The sequence below is a fragment of the Lagopus muta genome, chromosome 5 (genome assembly GCF_023343835.1).
Source record: "Lagopus muta isolate bLagMut1 chromosome 5, bLagMut1 primary, whole genome shotgun sequence".
Taxonomy (NCBI): Eukaryota; Metazoa; Chordata; class Aves; order Galliformes; family Phasianidae; genus Lagopus; species Lagopus muta.
This window is the reverse complement of record NC_064437.1, coordinates 25,831,194-25,855,679: the sequence shown is the minus strand read 5'-3', so window position 1 is coordinate 25,855,679 and position 24,486 is coordinate 25,831,194. Positions and strand designations below refer to the sequence as shown.

General features: G+C 51.3%; 1 protein-coding gene and 1 long non-coding RNA gene across 2 annotated transcripts in view; one reads left to right on the top strand and one right to left on the bottom strand.

Moving 5' to 3' along the window:
* The first annotated feature begins 2,076 nt into the window (after nt 1-2,076).
* PAPPA2 (pappalysin 2) overlaps nt 2,077-24,486 on the top strand; it is a 71,936-nt gene continuing 49,526 nt past the window's right edge. The window contains exons 1-3 of the mRNA XM_048945855.1: nt 2,077-2,542; nt 5,933-6,989; nt 21,844-21,989. Of these exons, the coding sequence (XP_048801812.1) occupies nt 2,077-2,542; nt 5,933-6,989; nt 21,844-21,989 (1,669 nt within the window). The remainder of the gene's footprint in view (nt 2,543-5,932; nt 6,990-21,843; nt 21,990-24,486) is intronic.
* Nucleotides 18,149-24,421, bottom strand: LOC125693666 (uncharacterized). Its single transcript, XR_007377203.1, has 3 exons — nt 24,343-24,421; nt 22,142-23,358; nt 18,149-21,677 (listed from the first exon to the last, which is right to left on the bottom strand). It is a non-coding gene; the product is annotated as an uncharacterized LOC125693666 (long non-coding RNA).

The window sequence follows — 24,486 nt, the reverse complement described above, 5'->3', positions numbered from 1 at the left end:
CTTATCCCTAGGTCCTGCCATTTTCTTACACCAGTGAAACCATCATGCAGGAGCACTGATGAGGCAAGATTATTTTTTGTTGTGTGTGTGTGGAAGGAAATGTGCCTTTTTGGAGGGTTCTGTTGCTTCAGAGCCAGCTCCAGCCCAGAGGATCCATCCTCATGGGACTGGCACACGTGTTTTGGGGCTGCTGGGGTGCGGGCTCCTGGTGTGACGGCTGGCTGGCACAGCAGGGCGCGTGGCAAGATGATGAATAACTGCTTAAAATAAAGTCGCCACCGCTGAAAATAAGCCATCCCATGGGACCCACTGATATCAGCCCCTGGTAGACAGGGCTATCAGAAGCTCGGCTCATTCCTAAACTCACACGCACTGTGAGCAGGGACCGCTGGCATTTGCCCTAGCACAACACTGTGGTGGGGCCAAGCGCTGGGTAGCGGTGCCTCCGACCCATGCCAGCAGCGGGTGGGACCCCTGTACTGGAAGGGGGCTGAGGTCCATCCCACATCCCTGGGCAGTATCTCCATCCTCAGGAACTATGGAGCTCCCCCCTCTACAAGCTCTCCTTGTCCTCATGCACCCCTCACACATCCTCTCCTCCTCTCTTTGCATCCCTGTGTCCTGGTGATGCTCTGTGCCACCCCTCCAGTGTTCCCAGTGCTATTTTTAATGCCTAAAGCATCAACCCCCCCAACCTCCATGGGAAGAAAACAAGCCCCGTGCATGCAGCTCCCGCTGCTCGTGCTTCAATCCCTTCCCTCCTGCCTGGCTGCTCTGCAAGCCGGTACCCTGGAAGGGGCCTCCCAGCTCTTGCTGGCAGCCCTGCTTCAGACTGACCGCCACAGATAGTGCTTCGAAGTGAAAAAAATATATATATAATAATAATAAAAGGGGAAAAAAAAAAGAAAGTCATCTTCTCACTGAGGTTTTCAGATGTACCCGACCATCCCAAGGGTTCCTCAGGGGAGATTTGGCAGCATGATATTCGGGGGGGTGAGGATGTGCCAGAGTGGGTCCTGGGGAGCTATGTTTTTCCCCAGCCTGGGCAGCGTGCCTCCAGCCCACCTTTCTGCATGTGTCAAGCAGATGGGACCGTTGCTCAGGGTGGGGAAAAAAAGGGAAGAATAGGGAAGCATAGATCGCTGGTGGAGGGGCACTCTGGGGCTCTCCGCTGCGTGGATCGCGTGCGCTGAGCTTTGGGTGGGGAGGGCCGGGGATGGCCCCCTCCTGTCAGGTGAGGGATGGGATAGAGGATAGAGACGGTGCCACGACTGGAGCGAAGTGTGGGCACAGCTCGTCTTAGGGAGAATAAAATAAAGAAAGAAGTGGGGGAGGATGGGGGGTGGGGGGGAGGACAAAAAAAAAAAAGAAAAAAAAAAAGGAAAAAAAAAAAAAAGAAAGAAAAGAAAAGAGAAAAACACGCCGGGCTGCTCGGCGATGCGCGGAGAGCAGCGAACGGGGCAGGCAGCAGGGCAGCCCGCGCTGTGTCCGCAGGTGCGGCCGCGGCACCGCTGCCATCCCCTGATCCGCTCCCAGCCCGGGGCCGAGCCGCGCCGAACCGAGCCGGGGAGCGGGTCCCGGCGGGGTGCTGCGCCCTGGGCAGCGCCCGGGAAGGCGGAGGGAGGGAGGGGAGGGCGATGCTCCGCTCGGGGTTTATTAGATTGGATATAATCATCTTTAAATAAGGCAGCCCCCCCCCACCCCCCCAACCCCTCCCCGGCGGGGGGAGCCGAGCGCCTCGGGGCTTTCTAGATAAGGGCGCATCTCCCGCTCCCGCAGGCAGCGCTCGGCTCCCTCCTTCCCGGTGTCGGCGGGCAGCGAGCTCCGGCCCCGCCGCAGGCAGAGGGGTCTCCGCGGCCGTGCCCTCTTCCTCCCCCTCCTTCTCCTCCTTCTCTCCCTCCTCCTCCTCCTCCTCCCGGGCCCGCAGAGGGGAGGAGAGCGGCGCCGGGGAAAAAGTTGGGGGCAGCGGCACCGGGGGAGGATGCCCTGGCGCTACCCCGACTGCCGCCCGCCGCCCCCCTGAGCCTCCCGCAGTCCCGGGGCCGCCGCCCCCCGATCCCCCGTCCCCCCGGGGCCATGCAGAGCCGCGGGGCTCCCTTGGTCGCGCTGCTGCTGACGGCGCTCAGCCTGACCCGCGGGGACCACCGGCCCCCCGACCCCCCTCAGCCGTGCGGGCTGGAGGCTCCGAGCCGCCGGGCGGCCCCCCCGCACCATCCTTACGGGCTGTACCCTGGCCGAGCGGCTCAGGGGGGGCTCGGAGCCGCAGCCCCGGACTCCGGGAGGCAGCGGGGTCGGAGGCCGAGGGCAGCCGGGGGAGGCGGCGAGGAGCCGCGGGGCGAGGCGGAAGGCAGGCTGCGGGGCCGGGCGGCGCGGGTGCCGAGCCCCCCCCGGGGCCGGCCGCTCCCCGCCCTGTACTTCGCCGGCGGCCGGGAGACGCTGGCGGCGCGGCCGGAGGCGCTGTCTCACATCCCGCGGGAGCGTTTCACCCTGGAGCTGTGGGTGAAGGCGGAGGGCGGACAGAGCAACCCGGCCGTCATCGCAGGTAAAGCTCGACGGGATGCGGCGGAAGGGATGCGATGCGAGGCCGGGAGGAGCGGGGGGGACGCGGGGACAGAGCCGAGATCCGGAGCTGCTCACCTGCGACAGGTGACAGCACCCGTACCGTCCCACCGACACCCCAAATCCCGCTCTCCCCGCGTCCCGGGCACTCACCGGGAGAAGGGCTGTATTTCCCGGCCCCTCGCCTCCCCCGGGTTTGGGGCACGGAGCTCCCGGCGGATCCCCCCCGGCCCGCGGAGTCCCGGGAGCGGTGGCCGCACGGTGGCAGCCGCACCTCGCGCACCGCCCCGGCCCGCGCTGCGCGGTGCCCCCGGGCTCTGCTTCCCCCCAGGCTTCCCTTCTTTGCGTGGTTGCCGAGGGGGGCTTCTCTCCCTCGTGCGGAGAGACATGGCACGTGGGGTTAACTCACGGCGACCCAGGAGCCAGAGGCTGGTGATGGAGAGCTACAATAAGAATCTGAGAATAGTTTGAGTTGCAAGGGACCTTTAAAAACCATCTGGCCCCACTCCCTGCGCTGAACAGGGACACTCACAGCTCCATCAGGTGCTCAGAGCCCCGTCCAGCCTGTCTGCAAGGATAGGGCACCCACACATCTCTGGGCAGCCTGTGCCTCTCCACTCTCCATCCCTCCACTGACTCCCTTTGCTTTGCTTACCACTGGGCTCCACACTTAGACTTTTCTCTGTGGGATGCAGAAGAGGAGAGCGGATGGGTGGCAGATAGGGAAGCTGAGCCAGTGTCTCCCACCCACCCTTTTCACAGCTGTCTGCACCTGGAGCTCAGCCCTGCAGGTGCTTTGCATTACTTTCCCCTGCTAGTTTTCTCTCTTTTGTTGTCGTTTAATTTTCCCTTAGCGGAGGGTGGGCCCATCATTACACAGCGACCACTGGCACTGGCACGATCCCCCGCTCCAGGCTTTGAGTCAGCCCCACGCACCTCCGGCTGGCTGAGTCACCCGCAGCTTCCCACCCGCGCCCTGCAGCTGGCAATGCGGGGCCGTGGTAATGGGGACAGGGATGGAGCACTTCCTGCTGTGTTCTGTATGTGCAGGTGGCACCAGGACCTCCAGCCCTTCTGCCCTGCTGGGATGGGATCGTGCAGTAGCTGCTTGGTGCTCAGGGAGGAGCCCCAGGGGAAAGGATGCTCTGCGTGGTCCTTATAAAGCTGTGCACTTCTTCACCACTCTCCTGGCAGTCAAATCAAAAGGGTTATTTATTCCTTCTCTGTCTCCGTTGCCTGAACTTTACACCCCAGGGCAGTTTTGTGGCCAGCTTTTTGCATATTGGTGCTGAAGCACGGCTGCTTCCTTTCATGTTTTTGTGGTGTTGCCAACAACGCGTGTTTTAAATCCAGCATTATCACTCTAATCCTGGGCACAAGTCACAAGCCAGGTTATGTTTCCCCTTTCCCATCCTATAGACTAGATGCCAAATTAGACTTGTGAATGCCAAGATTTGCATCTCCTCTGCAATGGCTCTTTCCATTTTGGTGGGCCACTTGTAAATTTATGGGGCACACCCAGACTGTGTTTGCAAGGATGCTGGGTCCCATTCTCCCCATAAAGCTGCTCCACCTCAATGCTGTTTTTGCTCTCTTCTTGCATTTAACCAAATTTGGGGCACCCTAGATTGTCACAGAGTGAACTGCAGGAGGAGATCCCGAGCCCTGTTTCCTCTGTCCCAGCGATGAGCAAATCCTAGAGGATGGCTTTTGAGTGTGCAGTCCCAGCACTTCCACCCAGCACTCTGGTTTCATACACAAAAATGAGCCAAACCTCATCTGTCCATGTAGGCTTTGTGTTTGGCTGTTTTTTTTGCTAGCATCTTGGCTGGAGTGGTTGTGACCACTTGGCTGCAGCTTGTCCTCCTTGGAGGAGACAAGGACAAAGAACACTTGGGGTCCAGCAGTGCTTGAAGTGACCTTTGTAAAGCTTGCTGCTGGGTTATGAGGGCTGGAAAGGATATGTGGGGCCGTGGTGACCTGGTTCCCTTGGATGTGATCCCTTTGACATGGTCCCACACCACATGTTATCTCTAAATTGGAGAGAGATGTATTTGAAGGGTGGGCCATTTGGTTGGTAAAGAATTGGTTGGGAGGTCACAGACAGAGGGTTGTGGCCATGTCTCTACGTCCAAGTGTAGGTCAGTGAGGAGTGGTGTCCCTCCGGGGCTCATCTTGGGACTGGTGCTCTTTAACATAATCAGTGATACAGATGATAGGATTGAGAGAACCCTCAGCAAGTTTGTGGATGACACCAAACTGAGTGGTGCAGTCGCTACAATAGAAGGAAGGAATGCCATCCAAAGGGACTCTGATAAACTGGAGAGGTGGGCCCTTGTGAACCTAGTGAGATTCAACAAGGCCAAGTGCAAGGTGTTGCATTTGGGTCAAGCAAATCCCAGAAATATGCGCAGACTGCAATAAAAAGTCTCTGAGAGCAGCCCTGTGGAGAAGTACTTGGAGGTCCTAGTAGGTGTTGGGGGAAATTTTTCACCAAGAGGGTGGTGAGGGTCTGTCACGGGCTGCCCAGAGCTGTGGGTGCCCCATACATAGAGGTTCCCAAAGCCATGGATGGGGCCCTGGGCTGCCTGATCTGGAGGGGGGCAACCAGCCCATAACAGGGGTTGGAATTGGGTGGTCCCTTTAAGGTCCCTTCCAATCCCAGCCATACTGTGGTTCTATGACACAAGCCTGAAGGTCGTACTGAGAGCATTTATTATGTCCTCATGTTCGTTTGTAATGTTTGGTGCATCCAGCCACCTGTGGCCATTAACTGCAGGGTGAGGGAAATCTGCGAGATGGAAGATTGAGATATCTTGCAGATTCAGGAACGCAGGATGTTTTGCTTTGGATTGACTTATTCTAATCCTTGAAAGCGCAGTGTCTCACCCCAGCCTGCAGTCATGCTCCTATGGGAATGTCTTTTTCTTTGGCCTCTCTTCTCCAACTGGCTGAGCTCTTCATGCCCTTTCCACTCAGCTTCCATAGCTCTGACTCTTGGCTCCTCCGCCTGCTCACCCAAATAATGAGCAGTGCCCACTGTCCAGACCCTGTCCAACTTTATTTGCCTGTGTCTCATTCAATGTGACCACATGGGCTAGTGGGGAAATATTGGTGGTAGATGGATGGTTGGACTGGATGATCTTGGAGTTCTTTTCCAAGTTTGCTGATTCTATGACTCTGAAAACCTCCCCTGCTCCTTCACCCCAGAGCATAGAGACATGATGATGTGCTTTGCTCTTTTGTGCTCCATATCCCTAAGAGTCATCTCAGTGCAGGAGGCAGAGGCATGCCACGAGGATGCTCACAGAGCAGCGATGCTCTCCACTTCTCACCACCTCCCTCTTTTCTCTCCAACCCATCCCCTCTGCAGGAGTCTTCGACAACTGCTCACACACGGCCAGCAATAAGGGCTGGGCTTTGGGCATCCGTGCCCTGCGCCTGGGTGGCAAGCAGGACGCCCGCTTCTTCTTCTCCCTGCGCACAGACCGAGCGGCCACCGCCACCGAGGTGACAGGGTCGCACCGCTACCAACCGGACACTTGGACCCACCTGACCGCCAGCTATGACGGGCACTGGATGGCCCTCTATGTGGATGGGGTGCGGGTGGGCCGCACTGATGGGCAGGGAGGGCCCCTGCACAGCGCCTTCATGGCCTCCTGCCGCACCCTGCTGCTGGGAGGGGACGCCTGGGGGGACGCTCATGCTTTTCGGGGACACGTGGCCGGGCTGGCCTTGTGGCAGGATGCGCTGCCCCAAGCGCAGCTCCAGCGAGCTTTCCTTGAAGAGGTGCCCAGTGGCTCTCCAGTGCTGGCCACCGGCTTGGACACTTTGGAGCAACAGTGGGTGCCGTTCCGTGAAGCCTCGCTCCCCCGGCGCCGGGTCCTGCCCCCCGCCGTACCCCCCATCCTCCATCCGTTCGGTCCTCCAGCCTGCGGGCAGACGGCGTGCGACAACGTGGAGCTGGTCTCCCACTACAACCAGCATTGGCCGCTGCGCGGTGCCAAGGTGGTGCGGTACCGCGTGGTCAGCCTGGCTGAGGACAGCGGCGGGCGGCCGACGGTGAGCCGTGAGCAGGTGTGGCGGCAGCACCGGGCGCTGAGCGAGGCCTTCCGCCCCTACAACATCTCGTGGCAGCTCAGCCTGCTGGAGGTGCGCAACTCGTCCTTGCGCCGCCGTGCCGTTCTGCTGGGCTGTGAGCCCAGTAAGGTGGGCAACGAGCGCTGCGACCCCGAGTGTGAGCACCCACTGACCGGCTATGATGGCGGGGACTGCCGCCGACCTGGGCGCTGCTTCTCCTGGAAGCGCCGCGACGGTGTTTGCCACATGGAGTGCAACAACATGTTGGATGACTTTGATGATGGCGACTGCTGTGACCCACGGGCTACCGATGTCACCAGGACCTGCTTCGACCCTGACTCGCCATACAGGTAGGTAGGGAACCAGGCTGTGAACTGTGAGGGTTGTCTGGGGGACGTTGCAGGTACCATGGGTGCAAAATACCTTAATGGAGCTTCTGTGCATGGTGCTAGGGCATGAGGGCACCTGCTGCCATGGGGGCTCTGCACGCATCTCTCTTCTCCCCAAGGGAGAGCAACATTCAGGGGAGGGGTTAGAGATATGCAGTTCCTCTGGATTTTCTCCTTCCCTTCTATTCTCCACGCTGTGGGAGCAGCTGGGCTGTTGCTACAAACACATCTTCATTCCCAAGCCAGCTCCTGATCCCCCAGTGGGAATGCAGGAAGCAGGTGCCCATAACCAGGACAGTGGCAGTGGGTGTCTTCATCCATTCCTGAGCTTTTCTCACCATCTGAGGAAGCACAGGGGGAGGACGAGGAGCCCTTCTCTCAGTGTTTCCCCCTCAGCCATGGCACCAGACGTGACCCCTAGATGTTTTCCCACCCTGGGATGAAATCTGATGGCCTGTGCCCATCAGATTCATCATAATGTTAATAATGATCAGAACATCATGATGTTCCTCATTATTGGTGTGGTGAGCGGTTCTGCTGCCTGCCACATGGCTGCTCAGGATAGCCGCCCACTGCCACTTGGCCACCAGAAGAGGCTTTGCTACTTAATGGAGACATGGCCAAGGCTCTGTCCTCACCCTCTGTGTGCAGCTAGAGGAATGTTTTCATCCTCGGACAAGAAGGGCTCCACCTAAATTTAAAAAGGCTGAATTTTTGCTGGTATGAATCAGGGCTTCCATTTGTCAGGATTTTCCCCTGAAAGTTGGGAAAGAAAAAAACTAAACTAAACAAAGCAAAAAACCAACATACAAAACAAAACAAAACAAAACAAAAACCTTGCTTCTGTGGGAAAATGGGAACACTACGGAAATAACAAAACTTTTGCAATTTTTCTTTCTGCAGCCCTCATTGGTCTGCAGACAAGATGGGACTGTAGGCAAATCTCTGAAGGGGAAATCCATCTTGCATGGTGGTTGGGAAATCTGGGGGCATGGATTGCATGGGGCCCTGGGCAATGTGATCTAGTACATGATCTAGCGGCTAGCAATCCTGTCTGCAGCAGAGGGGCTGGAATTTGATGATCCTTGAGGTCCCTTCCAACCCAAGCCATCCTAAGATTCTATGACTCTACGATCCTGGTGCTGCTGAGCTCCTGAGCTCTTTTTCCCCTGCCTGCATGGGTACCATGGTGTTTGGGGTAGGTACAACCTGAATTTGTACCCTGCTGTTTCATGGGAGATTACTAGTATGAGTCTGGGAAGCAGCGAGGCGAGGTGAGCTGATTGGGTTGGTGCCCTTCCTACGGGTCAGGGGATTCATCCCAAAATACACAAGCAGGCATTTGGCCATAAAGCATTATGCTTAAATGAGTGTTTATGAGGAGCGGGGCAGCTGGGAAACTTGCAGGAGGATTTTTAGGGTGGAAGCCAAAACGGGAGGAATAACAGAAAATAAAACTTAACAAACTGAGGAAAGGCAGCACGACAGGAGCCAGGTGCCTGGAGGTAAGAGCTGTGGCTGGGGACAGCGTGGTGTTGTCTTTGATGGAGATGGGCAGGGGGAAACATGTTGTTGGATGACTCCTTTCGGGTCAAGGTGGCACAACGGAGCTTTGGGTTTCTGCGTGGTGAATCAGCTCTGCCATATTTTATTTCAAGGCTCTCTAAAGCAGTGGTTTGGATGCGAATGCTTCTCAGCACTGCCAAAAATAATCCAAAGGAGAAAGTCAGCGTGAGACACTGGACAATTTCTTACTTAGTGCTGTCGACAGATGCTATTGTTTTGGTGAAGGGCCCCAGTACCTTGGCTTGCATGACTTTATGCACGTGTAAAAGCTTTTGCCATTTTAGAATAGCCCTCACCTCTCTATGTCTGCATCTTTGAGAGAGGCTGATCTGATTGTTGGAGAGAGCAGAGGCAGCTCTAGTGCTTCTCAGCTGGTGAAAACCTCTGTACACTTCTAGAGCTATGTTTGGTTCCGGCATATTGGCCATGCGTAGTGTCGTCCAATATCAATAGCACAGCAGGCAGATGAGGCTTGGAAGGAAGAGTGGCAAGGCTGTGGGGCAGGGAGCTGTGCTGAGCCCATGGCAGTGTTGGTGTGCACACAGCCAGACAGTGGTACTGAGCCTTTCTCATGACCATGGCAGGAGATGTGGACGGCAAGTCAAGAACACGACTGACCATACAAAGAACAAGGGGACAGATATAGCAGGAGAACTGCCAGCTGTCATCCTGCACCCAGCTCCTCCTGCTTTTCCAGGAGCTGCTGGCAGTGTAATGCCAGGGTCCCGGAGTAAGTTTGTGTTCATTTGCTGCAGACATCATCTTCTTACAGAGCTCGAGTGTTGTTGTAATTGGTGCTCTAGGAAGGCAAGCAGCAACAGCTCATTAACAGCAATTAACACTCAGTATGGGCCCCCCTTGGGCAGTTACACTGTGAGCCTGGTGTGTGACACAGTATGTGTGAAAAGAGCAACTGGAGGGCAGCCTGGGTACCAGCAGAAGGAACAGAAATAACACAGTAAGCAGAAGCATTGGTAGTGGAGGTAGTGGAGGTACTGTGACTGTTCAGGACAGCCACAGGCACAAAGAGCCTCCTCTGGTATGGCCCTGAAAACCACAGGGCAGGAAGCTGAGGGGCAGAGCTTGATGGGGCTCTCTAGCACGCTCCCTGCCCCACATTTTCCCTTCCCTTTTGCCAACCCCTTGTTTCCAGAGTAGCAAATTCAGTTTTGCCTCCTCTGGGATGGCCACAGCTGTGATGTTAGGATCTATCTCATCAACAGGACGCTTGATGGGCCTTAATGTGGGCTTAGCCAGCCTGCCTTCCTCAGGGAGAGATGCTTAATTGGGTTAGGGCTGTTGGGGAGCCTCCTGCTGTTTAAGCGGTTTCTTCAAGCACTAATCCAGATTAACCTCACCGAGTGTCTTTTGTGGACAGGCCCCAAGAATGAACTATCACTCAGCAATTCTCCTTTCCTGGCTACAGGAAACCTGAGCCAGAATAGCGAGCAGTCCACAAGTGCTGGGCTCAGGTCTGGGGGCTGTAAGCAAGGTGGTAAAGAGATGGGCATCTTGGGAACCCCAGAGGGAACCCCAAAGGTAGCAGTACTGGTCTTGGTGACCACTTCCCCAGGCTGGTAGGCCCACTGGGGCTGGGCAGGTGCAGTAATTAACAGGGCTTTTTGCTGGAGCCTGATGGATTCCTTGGTAGGTTCTTTAAAGTTTCATGAGAGAGGTCAGACTGAGCTCATAAAAAAGCTGAACGGGAAAGAGAGCCCACTCTCTCTGGGCTCTTCTTATTGATTACTAATTTCAAAACTTGGCAAAGATGGATGGGATTGTCCTTGGTTGTTGCATCCTGAGGACAGGATGTCCACCGAGGTGCTTGTTCATAAAGTGACAAATAGCCAGGGCTGAGTTCACCCAGAGTCCTGGTTTGGGTCAAAAACCCCTAATTTGCTTTTGATCCTCTCAGCCCAAATACATCAGAAAGCACTTAACACATCCTTTGCATCTGTTATGTTGTGCCAAAGATGAACCCAACAGTAGAGTTGTGTTTTGAGGAGCAATGAAGTCTGAGAGGGAGTGGTAAGAAAATGGGCTCTGCTCTTGGTCAGTGTGACTTCCTGAGCCCTGTGGTGTGTCTGCACTCACGTCATCCCCAGGTACTGCTGGGGGGCTGCTCACCTCAGCCTCCAACTGCTGCCTTCATCTTCCCCGTGGGATGTGTTTCATTTGCTTAGATGTCCTATTTCTTCCATCCGATCTCCTGTCTGCTGTGAGAGCTGCTCCTTCCCTGCTGTGGGCTGCAGTTGTCCGTCCTTGTCTCTTACAGGAGTTGGATGTGCTTGTCTCTCTGTTTTGGCTTCTCTTCCAGGCTCTTGGAGGAGGGAGGTCTCCCAAACTTCATCATACATCAGGGTATGAGTTGAGCATCCCAAAGGGCTTTCAGGGCATCTGTTCTCCTGAAGCTGTGAGAAAGAGGATGTAACACCTCCAGTTCGGGCTGGCAAAGGGAAGGGTAGCACAAACTCCCAGAGACCTGCCCGGTGCCCCAGGGTGGCTGGAGCTGTGCAGGAGGACAACCCGATCCGCGTGTGAGCGGGAGCAGCAATCCCTGCCCAGCAGCTGTAGGAGCCCAGACGCTTTCAGGGAAGACAACCCATCCAGATGTGAGCTATTGTTCTAGCAATACCACCATCCTGGGGGCTGATCGAATCCAGACAACAATTGTGAAGGAACAGCATGTGTCCAAGGGCTGGGCTGGGGAAGGGGGGGAGTCACTCTGTTTCCAGCTTTTCAGCACTCCCTGGGGTTCCTACTCATCCGTCCGTGTGCAGCTGAGATCCCAGGAAATGACCCAGCAGGGTGCTTGGCAGCATGCTGGTGGGACTCCATCAACCCCATGCTGATGGGCTCTTGTGGATGATTGATGCACGTTTGGGTTGGCAGGCTGCGCCGCGGACACTGGAGCTGTTGAGCGAGCATACCATTTTTAGTTTGCCTTGGCTCTGCTGACACCGTTATATAGGAAATCAAATTGTCCCTTTGCAGAGGGTGATGTGGGGAGAAGGATGGATCCGACGCAGCCCGAGCCCACCAGAACTGAGCAAGGCAGAGGGCTCCGGGAAAGGGAGCAGTGGTAGCCTTGGTGTTTCTCTTGTTTGTGGTTAAAGTAGGGCTGTTACATTACAAAACTTCCCCCAAAGAATTATCTCGCATCCTTTTTACATTTGCGAGAAAGGCATTTTTAGAATGCTGGCTTGTATGCACTCCGGCTGGGATACCCAATTGCCTGGGCCTAAAAATAAGTTGGGGGCTGGGGACTTGATTTTTCCCCTCCTTGTTTACTTATTTAAGAAGAGGGGGGGATGTTTGGACTGAATATATTTATTTTCCTCTCTTTCTCCGTATTGATCTCCTTCTGGACTAACACCAAGAGTATTTGCCCTTCAATGAGCAAATTCATCCTTGCTCAGTAAATTCACCCACTGCTGCCAACCCTGGGAAAGGTCCTTCACCCACACAGCAAATGTTGTCTTTCTGAGGTGCCCACCTGCCTGTGCTGTGGGGAGGGGTAATTCCAGCTCTTCAGATGGGGAAACTGAGGCACGAAAATCCTAGCCATCTTGTGCAGCAATGCAGTGTTAGGGCTCTGCTCTGCTGCCTCCTAGACCCTGGGTGGTTAAAAGAGGCATTTAATGAAAGGAAATGAAGCTGTTCAGGCCTGACTAAATGCACAGCACGAGCTGGCACTGCTATCTGCACAATTTGCCCCAGCCCTTAGCTGGCTCCCCATGCAGCAGCAGCAGCAGGAGCCTTGCACCCACTAGTGTTATCCTGCTTCAGGCTCCTAGGGACACCTCCCTGCACCTGGACTGCTACTTCGTTCATTGGCAGAAAGGAAGAGAGAGCTGATTTACAACAGATCACCTGCGGTTTAGATGGGGACCAAGCTTATCTGTACTGTCTGAGACAGGGAAAGAGCACTGCAAGTCTCAGCCCTGGCCCTGGAAGTTTTCTATTTTTCTTTGAAACAAACAACCCAGGCAGAAACTGAACCATACCTGGCTTTGTTTAGCTTGGAGCCTGCTCTACAATAACTTGCCACTGTTGAATTCTGCCTCGCAAAACCGCAAGGGGCTGCAAACATGTTCCTTCACACATGTTCTGTGTAACGCGGGTGGCTCAGCAGCCAGCATCAACACTGGGAAAAGGCAGCGGGTGCTCAGCCAGGCGGGGGACAGCTTTCTGAGGCGTGCTGGCATGTGCTGGAGCCACACTGCTGCCCGTGCTGGGATTTGGAGCAGAACCACGTGCAAAGATGCTGGGCTCCTGGCCTTGCCAAGCTGCTGCTGTGTTGTCTGCAAGGCTCTTGCCTTCCCCACCTATTCCTGATCCGGGTCTCCTGCTCTGCTTCTCTCACATACTTCCCATTAACTCCCCTCACGCACCCAGCTCTCTTTCCCTGGCTTTGGAGGTGGTGACATCCCATGATGTCAGCTCCACTCTTCTTCCCTGGGACCAGTCCCCGTGCAGCCCTGGTAGGTCTGCAGGGGCTTTTTCACTTTTGCAGATGGCCTTAAGCATAAACCTTGGGTGAAAGAGGGTGGTTCTCTACAAGCCAATGCAACTGACTGAGCATCCTTAGTGTCTGCTACAAGTGAGGGGTCAGCACAGGACACAGGGTGGAAAGCCCAGCCCATCAGGGTCCTAACAGTCATGCACTCAGACAGAGCTACACTTGGCCATGGGCATTGTTCCTTCCTTGCATGCTCTCAGAGTATGGATACTTTCAGGGGTAGGATGCATTATGGACTGCCTCAGGGATGACACAGGGAACCGCCTTACAGGGCTGGAAGACTAGCAGTGAATGACAATATTTGTCTCCTTTCCAATGACTTGCTGTTCAGAACTTTCTTTGTTGGGTTTGTGAAAGAGAAGGTAAGAGGGAATGGGAGAGACAACATCCCTTTTGCAGGCTTGCGTATTCATGATGTTGTTGCTGGATATTTGGCTTGGACTCTCCTGGGTTTGGCAGTGATGATACCTCAGAATCACAGAATTATAGGTGTTTGAAAGGGCCTCTAGAGATCATCAAGACCAACCCCTCTGCTAAAGCAGATTCCCTACGGGAGATCACACAGGTTCAGGAGGGCTCTGCATCCTTCCAGAGAAGGAGACCTCACAGCCTCTCTGGGCAGCCTGTTCCAATTCACGACGCTCTTTGCAAAGCCTGAACCCACAGGCTGGTTTCAGACAAATAAAAAATTCGGTATCTACGTTCCTGCAGTCAGGAGATGAGTACAAAGCGGGGAGTGATTGCAGCCTTTGCTGAAGCTTTGAAGATATTGGAGAGCTGTGGGGCTGGAAAAACTTTAAATCCACATTTCACCTTGTGGGTTTGGAGTTCCTTTAGAGTTCACTCCTATTTAAATTTTTGGGACATGCTAACCTCCAAATGAACCAAGTTTTCTACATGGAACTTTGAGCGCCTGATCCTCAAGTGAGAACCTGTAGGTTGAGCTGAATCCCAGGGGTCCTTTGACTTCTATTGCTTGCAGGAAGCAAGGGACAGTGCGTGTGGCCAGGGAGGATGAGATGCTCCACGTGTCCTCTGTTCCCACCACAAGAGGCCAGCCGTTCTGAAAGCCTGGCTCTCCCCTAATGAAAGATGTCCTCCTACTTCAATGGGGCTCAGATGTGTTGCATGTTTTAAGATGATCTCACTTGTGAGGAAATTGGAAGTCTCTTTGAGGAAGAGATGGCCGTGATTCATGCTGATAGAAATAGAAAGGCCAAACAAGCAAATGGAAACTCCCTATTGACCACGTCCCTGCAATTTAAAAGGGTTTTTACTACCTATTCCAGTATTAATTTGAAAATCATATGCATTTACTCTTACATACTACAATCAGATGGGTTTTAAGCCATTAAGGCCCATTGGGTCAATAACTACCATTTTCAAAAATCTATTAAATACCCATTTCCGAGGAAATAGAGCTCCTACAATAGATCACAGCTACCAACTCCCATTAAAATAAATCCCAAACGCTATCAACTCCCTCAAGATGTAGAGCACTAAAACACAGATTGCTGGGACAAATTTATCCCAGGGGAAAGTTGATGGTCCATTATACTTAAGCAACACAAGAATTGTCACATAAGCCAGGAAGTTTATGGGAGTTGCATGTGTTAGTCTTCCCTGAGGGGGTAAGGAGGAAGGTTCATGGGGTGAATCGGTAGCTCTAGCACAAACTCAAAGCCAGGCACCCACGGGACCTTTTTGGGAAACATTCGGCTTATTTTATATGAACTTTCAAGTGTATGTAGACCTTGGTTGTTTGGCAGAAGCAAACGATGCTTTAGGGCTGAAATGCTGGAAGAAGTTATGAATTTGTGGCTCGGTTCTTGGTGAAACAGGATTTCAAATACAGACTCTCAGCTCCATCCAACCATCAATTTCCATTATTTTTTGGAAGCGGGGTGGGAGGGTGGAAGTAATGACTTGGAGACCTTGAAAGCTGGAAGTCTATTGAGATTCGCAGGTGGATTTAAAGTCTGTCAGCACGAGGACAAGTGGATCAGCCTATCTTGTTGTGATCTTCGTTTAACTTCGCAGACACCAATGATGCATCGCAATGGCTGTTCTCCAGTCACATGCCCCGTGTCAGTCCTTCTGGATTCAGGGTGGCACTTCCTCAGCCTCCCACTGCAAATATCCACTGAGTTTTATCTGTGAACGCCTTGATTTCTGCAGTTTAATCTCAGTTAAACTGATCTTCAGCCCCACTTTCCCTGCTGAGCAGACCTCCTCGTTTCTTCTGTTGCTTTTCTTATTTCTGAAAGGGTCTTTTGCTCTTTGTTTTCACTGGAGTCAGCCTGACTTCAGGGAATTCCCATTCCACCCTGCTCTCCCAGCCTCTCCAATGCAGAAATGCCTGCTGCTCGGTCCTGTTTTTCCATTCTTAGTTCAAGAACTGTCTTTATTCCTCCGTCTAAATTAATCTCAATCAAGCCATAATTAGTTCAGGACAAGTTTTCTTTCTTTCATCAGCTCTTTCATAATTCTTACACTGCTTACCAAAACCCTGTCTAAAATAGTATTGGCTTCTGCTGGTGCAGTGATGATTTACTAAAGAATTTTGTTAGTGAGCACTTCCAGGAATAACTGGATCGTGCTGTTGTGAGCAGCATTTATTCTTCAGCCTATCTCAGGGCAAAGCGCCCTGCAGGGCTTTCTAGTCTGACACTGATGGTATTGTTCTTTTTTACCCAAATTTGACCTCAGGAAGTTACATGCTCCCATCTGATGTAGCTGGCAGTGGATCTGTGTGCTATGGTCCTCAGCCTTCTGCTCTCTGTGCCCAGTACATCTGCACGGAGGGGGCACAGTCTCGAACCACAACCCTTGTTATGATCTTGTCTGCAGCTGTGCCAGTACAGCTCTGCCCCTGCAGCATCTGCTGCTGCTTCTTCAGTCCCAAAGCCAAATCCACATCTCACACAGAGACTGAGGTTTTCCTCAGTCTGACTGCAACAGGAATTACTCTTGGGGAAGGAAACCCTGAAGCCCACGGTCCTCATATAGGAGCATTTTGGCCTGCCATCCTTGCTGACATTTGGATACTCAAACCTTCGTGAGAAGTTTGAACCGTCTCTCACACAATGCTGCTAGTGATGGCTGCTCCTTGCTGCTCTTTGACCAATGCTACCAGTGCCTCAGGGTTGGTCTTCCCAGGCAAACACAAGACATAATGAGATGCTCTCATCCTCTGCACACCGCAAACGGCTTTGGATTCTTGTGCTGGAGTCCAACGCACAATGAAGCTGATGAGGGACTCCCAAGGATTACAGAGGGCTTCCTGCCAGTGGTGCTGTGCCTCCTGTCAGCCCAGGAAGTGGTCTGTCTTTTCCTCCAGCTTTCCTTTGCCTCTCAGACAAGTTTCATGTCTGCCTGTACTGCTAGATGCCCAGATGACTGAGCTGCCTTCTTAAGCTGCATGATGCCAGCAGTGATGCTTGTGGCATGGCAGCATAGTGCTGGGCTGGAGTCAGAGTTCAAAGGTTTGAGGTCTTGTGGAGTTGAAGAGCCTTAACAGGAAGACTTCTGGTTACACATCACCTGAGATTTCCTGTGCTGGGAATAGGAATGAGGATTCCCAAATCCAAGGAAGATTTGTGTATGCAAGCCTGAGTTTGGCAGAGTACCTCTTTAGATTCCTTATGGAGTCGCCAGGAGGGAGAGGCATGGCAGGGATGAATGGAAGATCTTTGCTTCGGCTCACCATACGGAGGAGCATCTCTTCACTAATGAGATGGAGAATGCAGAGTCTGCCCCCGATTACATTCATGCCACTTGGCTCAACACCTGCCTTCACCGGCTGAGGCTGAGTCGTGGCTCTTTGTCTTTAACACCTTGTGTTAACCCTTTGCTGCCCTGGGGGAGCATGCTGTCAGCACAAGTTACTGGCAGGCTGGTTCATGTTCCTTGGAAGTCTGAGGGATTCCTCATTTGTCAAGAAGAGGTTTGGGGAAAGAAAGGATCCTCCCTGCTTGGCAGGAGTAGGAATTTCGGTGCGGTGGATGAGAGACATGAAAGCAGAATCCCCTGTGACTTCATTAGGCTGGATGGTTAGCCTGGAGCTGGCTGTGTCTCAAGTATTTTCCAGCTGTCCATGGAGGGCACTTGGACAATTTCCATTCAACCCCACTCCCACATCCCTTCTGAAAAGCCTACAGGGAAAAGACTTCTATTTTTGCATTGCAGTTTAATTCCTGTGGCATTACACACTGTATCCTCTGCAATACCCAGAGAATTCAGTTTGATTTATGGTGCTGTGTGGTACATATTGGTCTTGCTTTTCATTCAGAAGTGCCATTTTCTGCCTTTCCTTGGTCATTCCAATGGCCATTTTTATGGCACCAAGACTTTTTGCTGCTCTTGCTTCTCTTCTCTCAACTTAAACAAAATCAGATTGAGTTAAGAGTTTGGTTGCCCATTCTACCAACCAGTAGATTAGCAAATCCTTTTGCTCTTTCCCACCTCTGCACCAGCAGCATTCCTGTTATTTTTGCCAGAAATTGCTGCTTGCTGAAGAACACCAAGTCTTCTGTATTGGCTAAGTCAACACAGACCTCGACTTATAACCATGAGTAGAAAGATTCTGCCTCCCCCATGGATTAAGAAAAAATGGTGCAAGTAAACACACAAGAAAGGATGTGAAGGCTTTCCTTGGAGGCTTGGAACGAAGTATGATTTTTTCAGCTGCTTAGAATGGAATCTTTGGGTCTTCAAACCTTCATTAGAGCATCAGGAATTTAGATTAGGTGTTAGGATTTTTTTTCCATGAAAGCAACTAAATAGTGGAGTAGATTTCCAAGAGAGGTAATGAAACCTCTGTCCTTCAAGCTGTTCAGCTTTCAGCTGGGCATAGCCCTGAGCAACTTCATGTAATTAGACATGTTTTGTACCTTAAGAGGTCAGACTACGTGACCTGTGGAAGCCCCTTCCAGCTGCACTTACGGGTCTCTGAATCCACACCTCTTTGGAGACAGTCATGGAAGCTGCTGGACTCCCTGTTTTCATCTCCTTCACTGATTGTATGAAACTTCACGCAGTGACAGTACATCCTGTCCCATACACAGTCCTGTGCTCGTGACCAATTACAAAGACCACAGAAGCATCAGTGCTGCTCCACTGTACTGCTGTAGAACAGTGCAAGATCTAGGCTTCCCCATCCTGATTCTCCAGCAGCCATGAGTTCTACAAGTGTTCACACAGTACCTAAGCCTTCCTTGCAGTCAGATTATTCACTAGCACCATTCAGTTAGCAGTGCCATGGGTGAGTGCTGCTGAGCACTGGCATGATGGAAGCCCTCATATCTGGACTCAGTCCTTCAAACATCACCATTCCAAATGGTGTTCATGTCCATGCTGGCAATGGCAGGTTATGATCTTTCCTACCTTACTCTCCATCCACTGTTGCATATACTCTTCTTGATAGCTGCACTCTCCCAGGGGTGCACATACTCCCCAGGCCCAAGTGGCTCTAGCTGCTCACCGAGTTTATTTATGCTCCTGGAGAAATGTCTGCAAAACTGAAGACATTTTATGCCTCTCTTCTGTGTTCTCCTTTATTCTTTGTGCAAAGAGGGTGTTATTTCTTGGGTGATTTTTTTTCCTCATTATTTTTTCCCCCCCACGTATCCTTCTGGCTTTCCCTGCACTCGTGTGTCAGTTTGCAGCACCCACGGCACGTAAATATCATCTAGTTCAGAATTCTCCAATCTTGAAGGAGCTGGGAAGCTATTCAGGGAGCAGAGGAGAAGTCTGTCATTTGGTTCTTTCATGGAGACCAAAAGCTTCTCTGCCATCCCCAGGGAAAATCACAGAAGCGCCGAAAAGGAGGGAGAGCATGACCTTGGCAGTAAGTGACAGGCAAAGACGCCAGTTGCATGCTCCTTGTCTCAGCTAGGAATGCCAATGGAAAAGAGGGTTTGAGGGGAATCAGAGTTGCCCATTCTAGGGTCGTTTTGGTCTTGCTCGTGTTGTTGGGGATGCCAGCAGAATGTGATGCTTTCTTTGCCATGGTGGGCGGAGTCCCTTCCTCTCCTCTTCCATCCAATCCATCTGAGAATCTCCATGCTGGGACTACTCCCCCTACCCTTAACACAACTCTGAACCATCCAAATCTTTCAATGGAGGAAATTAGTTATTTATAATTAAGGGTTGACCAAAAAATGTTGCTAGTGTCAAGGGAACGGCAGGCGACAGCCAGAAAAACACGATGTCTCCAGAAGAGAGGCAGCGGGAATATCCCTCTGAATAGGGCTGACGTTAGCTCTCGGAATTTGGACAGCCTGGAAGGGTTTGGGGCTATTTTTCCAAGATATCATAGGTCAGGAATCAACATTATTTTTAATTCTGTGTCCCCCGAGCAGCTCTGGTGCATCAGGGAGGCTTTTTCTCCCCTCCTTGTACTCTATTTCTATGAAATTTTTGCTTTTCTTCCTTCCGAGTCATGCCACAAATATGTCCTTCAGGTTTATTTATTCTTCTCTCTATCTATTCCTCCCAGCCTGCTCCCATCTTGGTTGGGTTGCAGAGATGGCGTCAGCGTGGCGCGTGTCTGGGATGCTCAGGCGAGACATCACAAATAAGAGATCATGTTATCCTAATTTGCTGTTTCCGGTTGGAAGAGTTTTTCTTTCCACAAGCTTATGTGCCTGGGGAAAACATGCTGGGAATGCTGCTTTGTGGTGGGAGATCTCAGGGCCTGGTGAAGAAGAGATGGTCATCTCATCCCACCGTTAAGTGCTGCCTTATGCTTCAGCCAAGATTTTTCTGCAGTGGCTGATGTTTTGGAACTGCTTTGTCATAGAGAAGGTGGCTGAGACGTCCAGGACAGGATGGCCTATCAGAATGGAATTATGGGGAACGTAGTCAGCAGACTCCAATTATTTGATATTCACAAAGTTGGTAATGACTTCTGAAAACCTATGCTATTTCAGATTCAGCAAGATGGTCACACTTGATTCGATGTGCTACTTCCCACATGCCATCCTGCTCTGGCGTGCTTTTGAAGCCTTGTTCCTTTAAATTTTTGATTCACTTTCTCCTCCTTTTCTTCCATTTGCTGTAGCAACCTCTCTCTTTCTAAACAAGTCTGTTGGTATAAAAACTTCGCTAGGGATCTTGCCATTTCAAACAGTGTATTTGCACATTTCTCACTGGCTTCCCTTCTCATTTCACATCTTGGACAATAACATGCCTTTTTCCTCTTAGCCCACTTTTAACTTTTAGTTCTCTCTTCCACAATTCAGCGTGGCGAGGAATGCTCTAATGGATACCACTTTTACAGAAGCTGCTAGTTCAAACACAGCCGGTGAGCCTTCATGGCTGGTCCAGTGTAAAGAAATGGTTGTATTCCCTTCGTGATCCCTCTGCAGGGCTCGAGGATGCCAATTGCTCCTGGAAGCATGGGAATAAGTGAAATGCTTTTCACCACCTTAATGTTGCTGTTGGCCTTATGCTGGGGATTTAGTCATTCTTATGACATATTTCCACAATGGTGCGTTTCCATCATCATTCCACAGTGATGTATTTGAAGCCTTTCCATGTGTTTTCTTTCCCCTTAGGATCTCTTAAGTTAATGCAGCCTTCCCCTTGGCTTCATGAACTGTGGGGTCAGGCTCCTCAGATTTTGAAGACTCAGAGACAGTCTAGGGCTACCTGTCCCAGTGCTGCCTCAGCTCATGAGGTTCATGGCACCAATAGTGGAAACACTAGTAGTTAATTTATAAGAGCACCTGGCACTTGCAGCAGAGCCCAAGGCCCTACAATCCCACTACTATTTTTATTGGAATTGTTGTTATTGAGTTAAATCCTGATCCTTTTACAAAGCTGAGGACATGAACTCTGTAAAGATCAACACTGCTGGTATACCAGTGAATGCAGAATAGATCTGACCTATGCAAAAAGCACCCCATAGATGGGAGAGCAAAACCTAAACTTCCTGACTACCATTCTTTTTCCAAGCACTGAGACATGCCAGCCCCATGGACGCAGTAAGGATCATTTCAGAGATGACCCAGCACCCATGAGTGCTGCTGCTCTGCTGTTCACAGTAGAACGAGTGCAATGTTTCTTGCCTCTCCCAGTTCATCACCTTCTTGTGCCCTTCAGAAATGGATATCTTGGATATCCTCATTCCAGGTATTTCTTTTTTTATTCCAATAACTGTTTAGTCACAGTTTACAGACTGGAGGAGAGACAGGCAGCAGTGTGACCATGAGGTTTCCCCACTAAATATGCCCTTTGGTGGAGCCGTTTCCAAACTTGCTTCTCTCTCCCTTATTTCAGAGCTCCAGAACTTCTCCTGCAGCCATCCCAGCCCAACCTACTCAGAGATAATTTCTTCAAGGCCAGGCCACACTCCATTTTGAGCAGAGCTGGAAGAAAGATGTCTTGGAGCAAAATGTTGTTCATACTCTGCTTCCTTGTGCAACATGCACGCATGGGGGTGAGGCTGCACACCCTCTGATACACTACATACCTGCGTTCTGCAGGGATTCCCCATTCTTCACCACCCACCATACTTGTTGCCTGGAGGAAATGGGTAGAACCGTGGTTGTGAAATCCTACAAACAGATTAAAAACGTTGGCAACAATTCTTTGGATTTGCATGACTGCATCCCACCCAACCTCAACACTAACCCCTTCCAGCTCAACCGTGGGCTGCTCTCACTTGTTCTCTTTGCTGCATTGATGTGTTTGCTGACTGTCTGCTCTCCCTTGTCCTTGCAGGGCATACATGAGTGTGAAGGAGCTGAAGGAGGCACTGCAGCTGAACAGCACCCACTTCCTCAACGTTTATTTTGCCAGCTCTGTGAGGGAAGAGCTGGCTGGTGCTGCCACTTGGCCATGGGATAAAGAGGCCCTAAGTCACTTGGGTAAGCAAGCTGCCTGACTAATGGGGTCTCAGGGTTTTTCCACTTCTGTCTCAGTTGGCTGTTTGAAAAGATGCACTAGAATTTGTTCTCAGGTAGAGCTGGGAGAAAAAACAAGCTTGTATTTTGAGACAAAGACTTTTGTCTTCACTTACAGTATGCTTAATGAAATTCTGGGGTTGATCCTCCAGCTTAGCCCTTCTTTGGCATGGGTTGGCATTTCAGCACTGAGCAATTCTGTTCAGGTAGCCTGTGACATATTGGTGAAGAGATGGTGGGTAGAGCTGCAGGCTGTGGAGAGGGGGCAAGAGTCACCTCAGTCCTGTTGGTTTAGGAAAGGCTGATCCTACAATGGCATGGGGTGGATTCTCTCAGACCATCCAGACCCCATCCACCAGGATGCTAGGAATGGTCAGCTTCACCAACGAGAAACATAAACAAGGGGTCTCAGCTACTTTAGAGCCAAGATTCCAGATATGAGCTACTCCAGAGCAGAGCACCAAGCACCATCCACTTCCAAATCCAGCTGCAAATGTGAGGATCACTATCAAATTTAAGCCATGTTTTTATAACTTGGCTTGCTACTTGCTGAAGGCATGGTACTCTTTGACTTCAGTGAATTCAAGGCAGCCCATAAAGGTCATCAGTCCTGGCAAGCTCCAAAATTGTTAAAACTGCAACGCTTCACTAGAACGTAAATGCACTGTGTGTTTTCTCCTATTTCTACTGTCTCTCTTTTTTCCTGCCTCTCCCTCCTCCTCTTCAATGTTGGAGTTTTTTGGCAGAGCTCTTTACACTTTGTAGTCAAAACATCTAAAGTGTTTCTCAATAAGTTACTGGAAATAATTACTCGTGACACCTGCACAGCAGACCTAGACCTTCTGCTTTTACCAGCGTATGATGTGCAACTCTTCAGTTTTACACTACTCTTAAAGACCTGTTTTAAATCTCTTCTTTGCCAGCTTCCCTCCCTCAATGGTTTTTCAATGGCATAGTGCTACAGTCGCTAGTTGAGGAAGGCAAATCTCCATGAAATTTATTCCCTTGGCTTCCAGAAATCATTTCCAAGGTTCGGCTTGACAATCATCTTCCTACAGCAAGTGCTTCAGCCACACATGTTCTCGTCAGACCCCACCCAATGGCTTGCAAAGGGTTGCACAGAAGGGAAATCAGGGTAACCACTTTAATCAAAAGCTTGCATTTAACTCTGCTCCTGGAGCCTGTGTCCAGCCAGAGCCCTTAGGCAGAGTGGCACCATCTGGAAATGTTGGATCAGGATTTTACTGCAGAGGTTCAGGGGAAGAGGGGTGTTGGCCTGGCTCTGGTGCCAGAGCTGTGAAGTGTGAAGCTGGATCTGAACTTCTCCGAGGCTCTGGCACAGACCAAAGACTTTGGTTAGAGACTGTCCTTAGGTTTAGGTTTAATGAGCTGGGAAGGGAGGGTGACTGACTGTTCTCTGTAAACAGTAGGCTCGTCAAGTGCTTCGTACCACACACAATGTATATTATTGTCAGCACAGAAGAAATTTAGGACTGAGTAGGAGGTAACTGGAGAATCTGAGTAAATGTGAAGGTACAGCAAGGAGGAAAGAGCAAGGAAACCATGGGAGGAGTGAATAGTAACTTGAGAAAGTTCTCTGAGCTTTAAGGAACTAAAGGAGTGGCAAGGGGTGGTGACAGGTCCTCACAGAACAGAGGAGCCAGTCTCCAACAAGACACACTCCCTCCCTCCAAGTGATTTCTGCTAGGCTCCTGTCCTTCCTGATGGTCACATTTTAAGGCCAGCCTGTGTTCTCTCTCATCAGAGATGCCACACTCTTTGTTCCTTACAGACATAACCCTCCACCAAAACTGTTCTCCTCTACTTTGATTCTCCTACTGAATCAGATTGGTCTTGGAGTTCTACTTGACTTCTAGAAGCTAACCTACCTTCTGGTCACACTCTGCTCTCTACTTGTTTACATATCTCTACCAGAACTGGATGTCCATGGATGAATTTAAGAGAAGTACCAAAATACTTCTTTCTCCAACTCTTTTCTTCAGTTTCAACCCTTTCTCTCATCCCAACACCCACAGAATAACTGTTCTCAAGTTACTGTTCTTCACTCTGCCAGTAGTTTTTCAGTCTGGGCTTTGAACTCTGTAGAAACTCTTTCATAACACCTGAGCATATCCACTGAGCAGGCCCTCTCCACATTCCTACAAGCATTTCCACTTTCTGCAATTCCTCAGCCAACTGGTAACATGATGGAAAGCACAGTAATAACAGCAAAGCAGCAAGGTCCTTTGTTGTAGTAAGTGAGGGCTTGCACAAACACAACAACTACAAGCACAGAAAGAAATAAAAAACTTCTTACCTTCAAGAGACCTCAGGTGTGGCAAGAATCTCCAGCAAGATCCCCTTGCCCCCACTGCCATCCCTTAAATGAGGTCAGGGAAGGGGTGGGTCCTGGCTCCATCCCTTCTGGTCACTCAGCTTCATTGCTTGAGCTCTCCTGGGT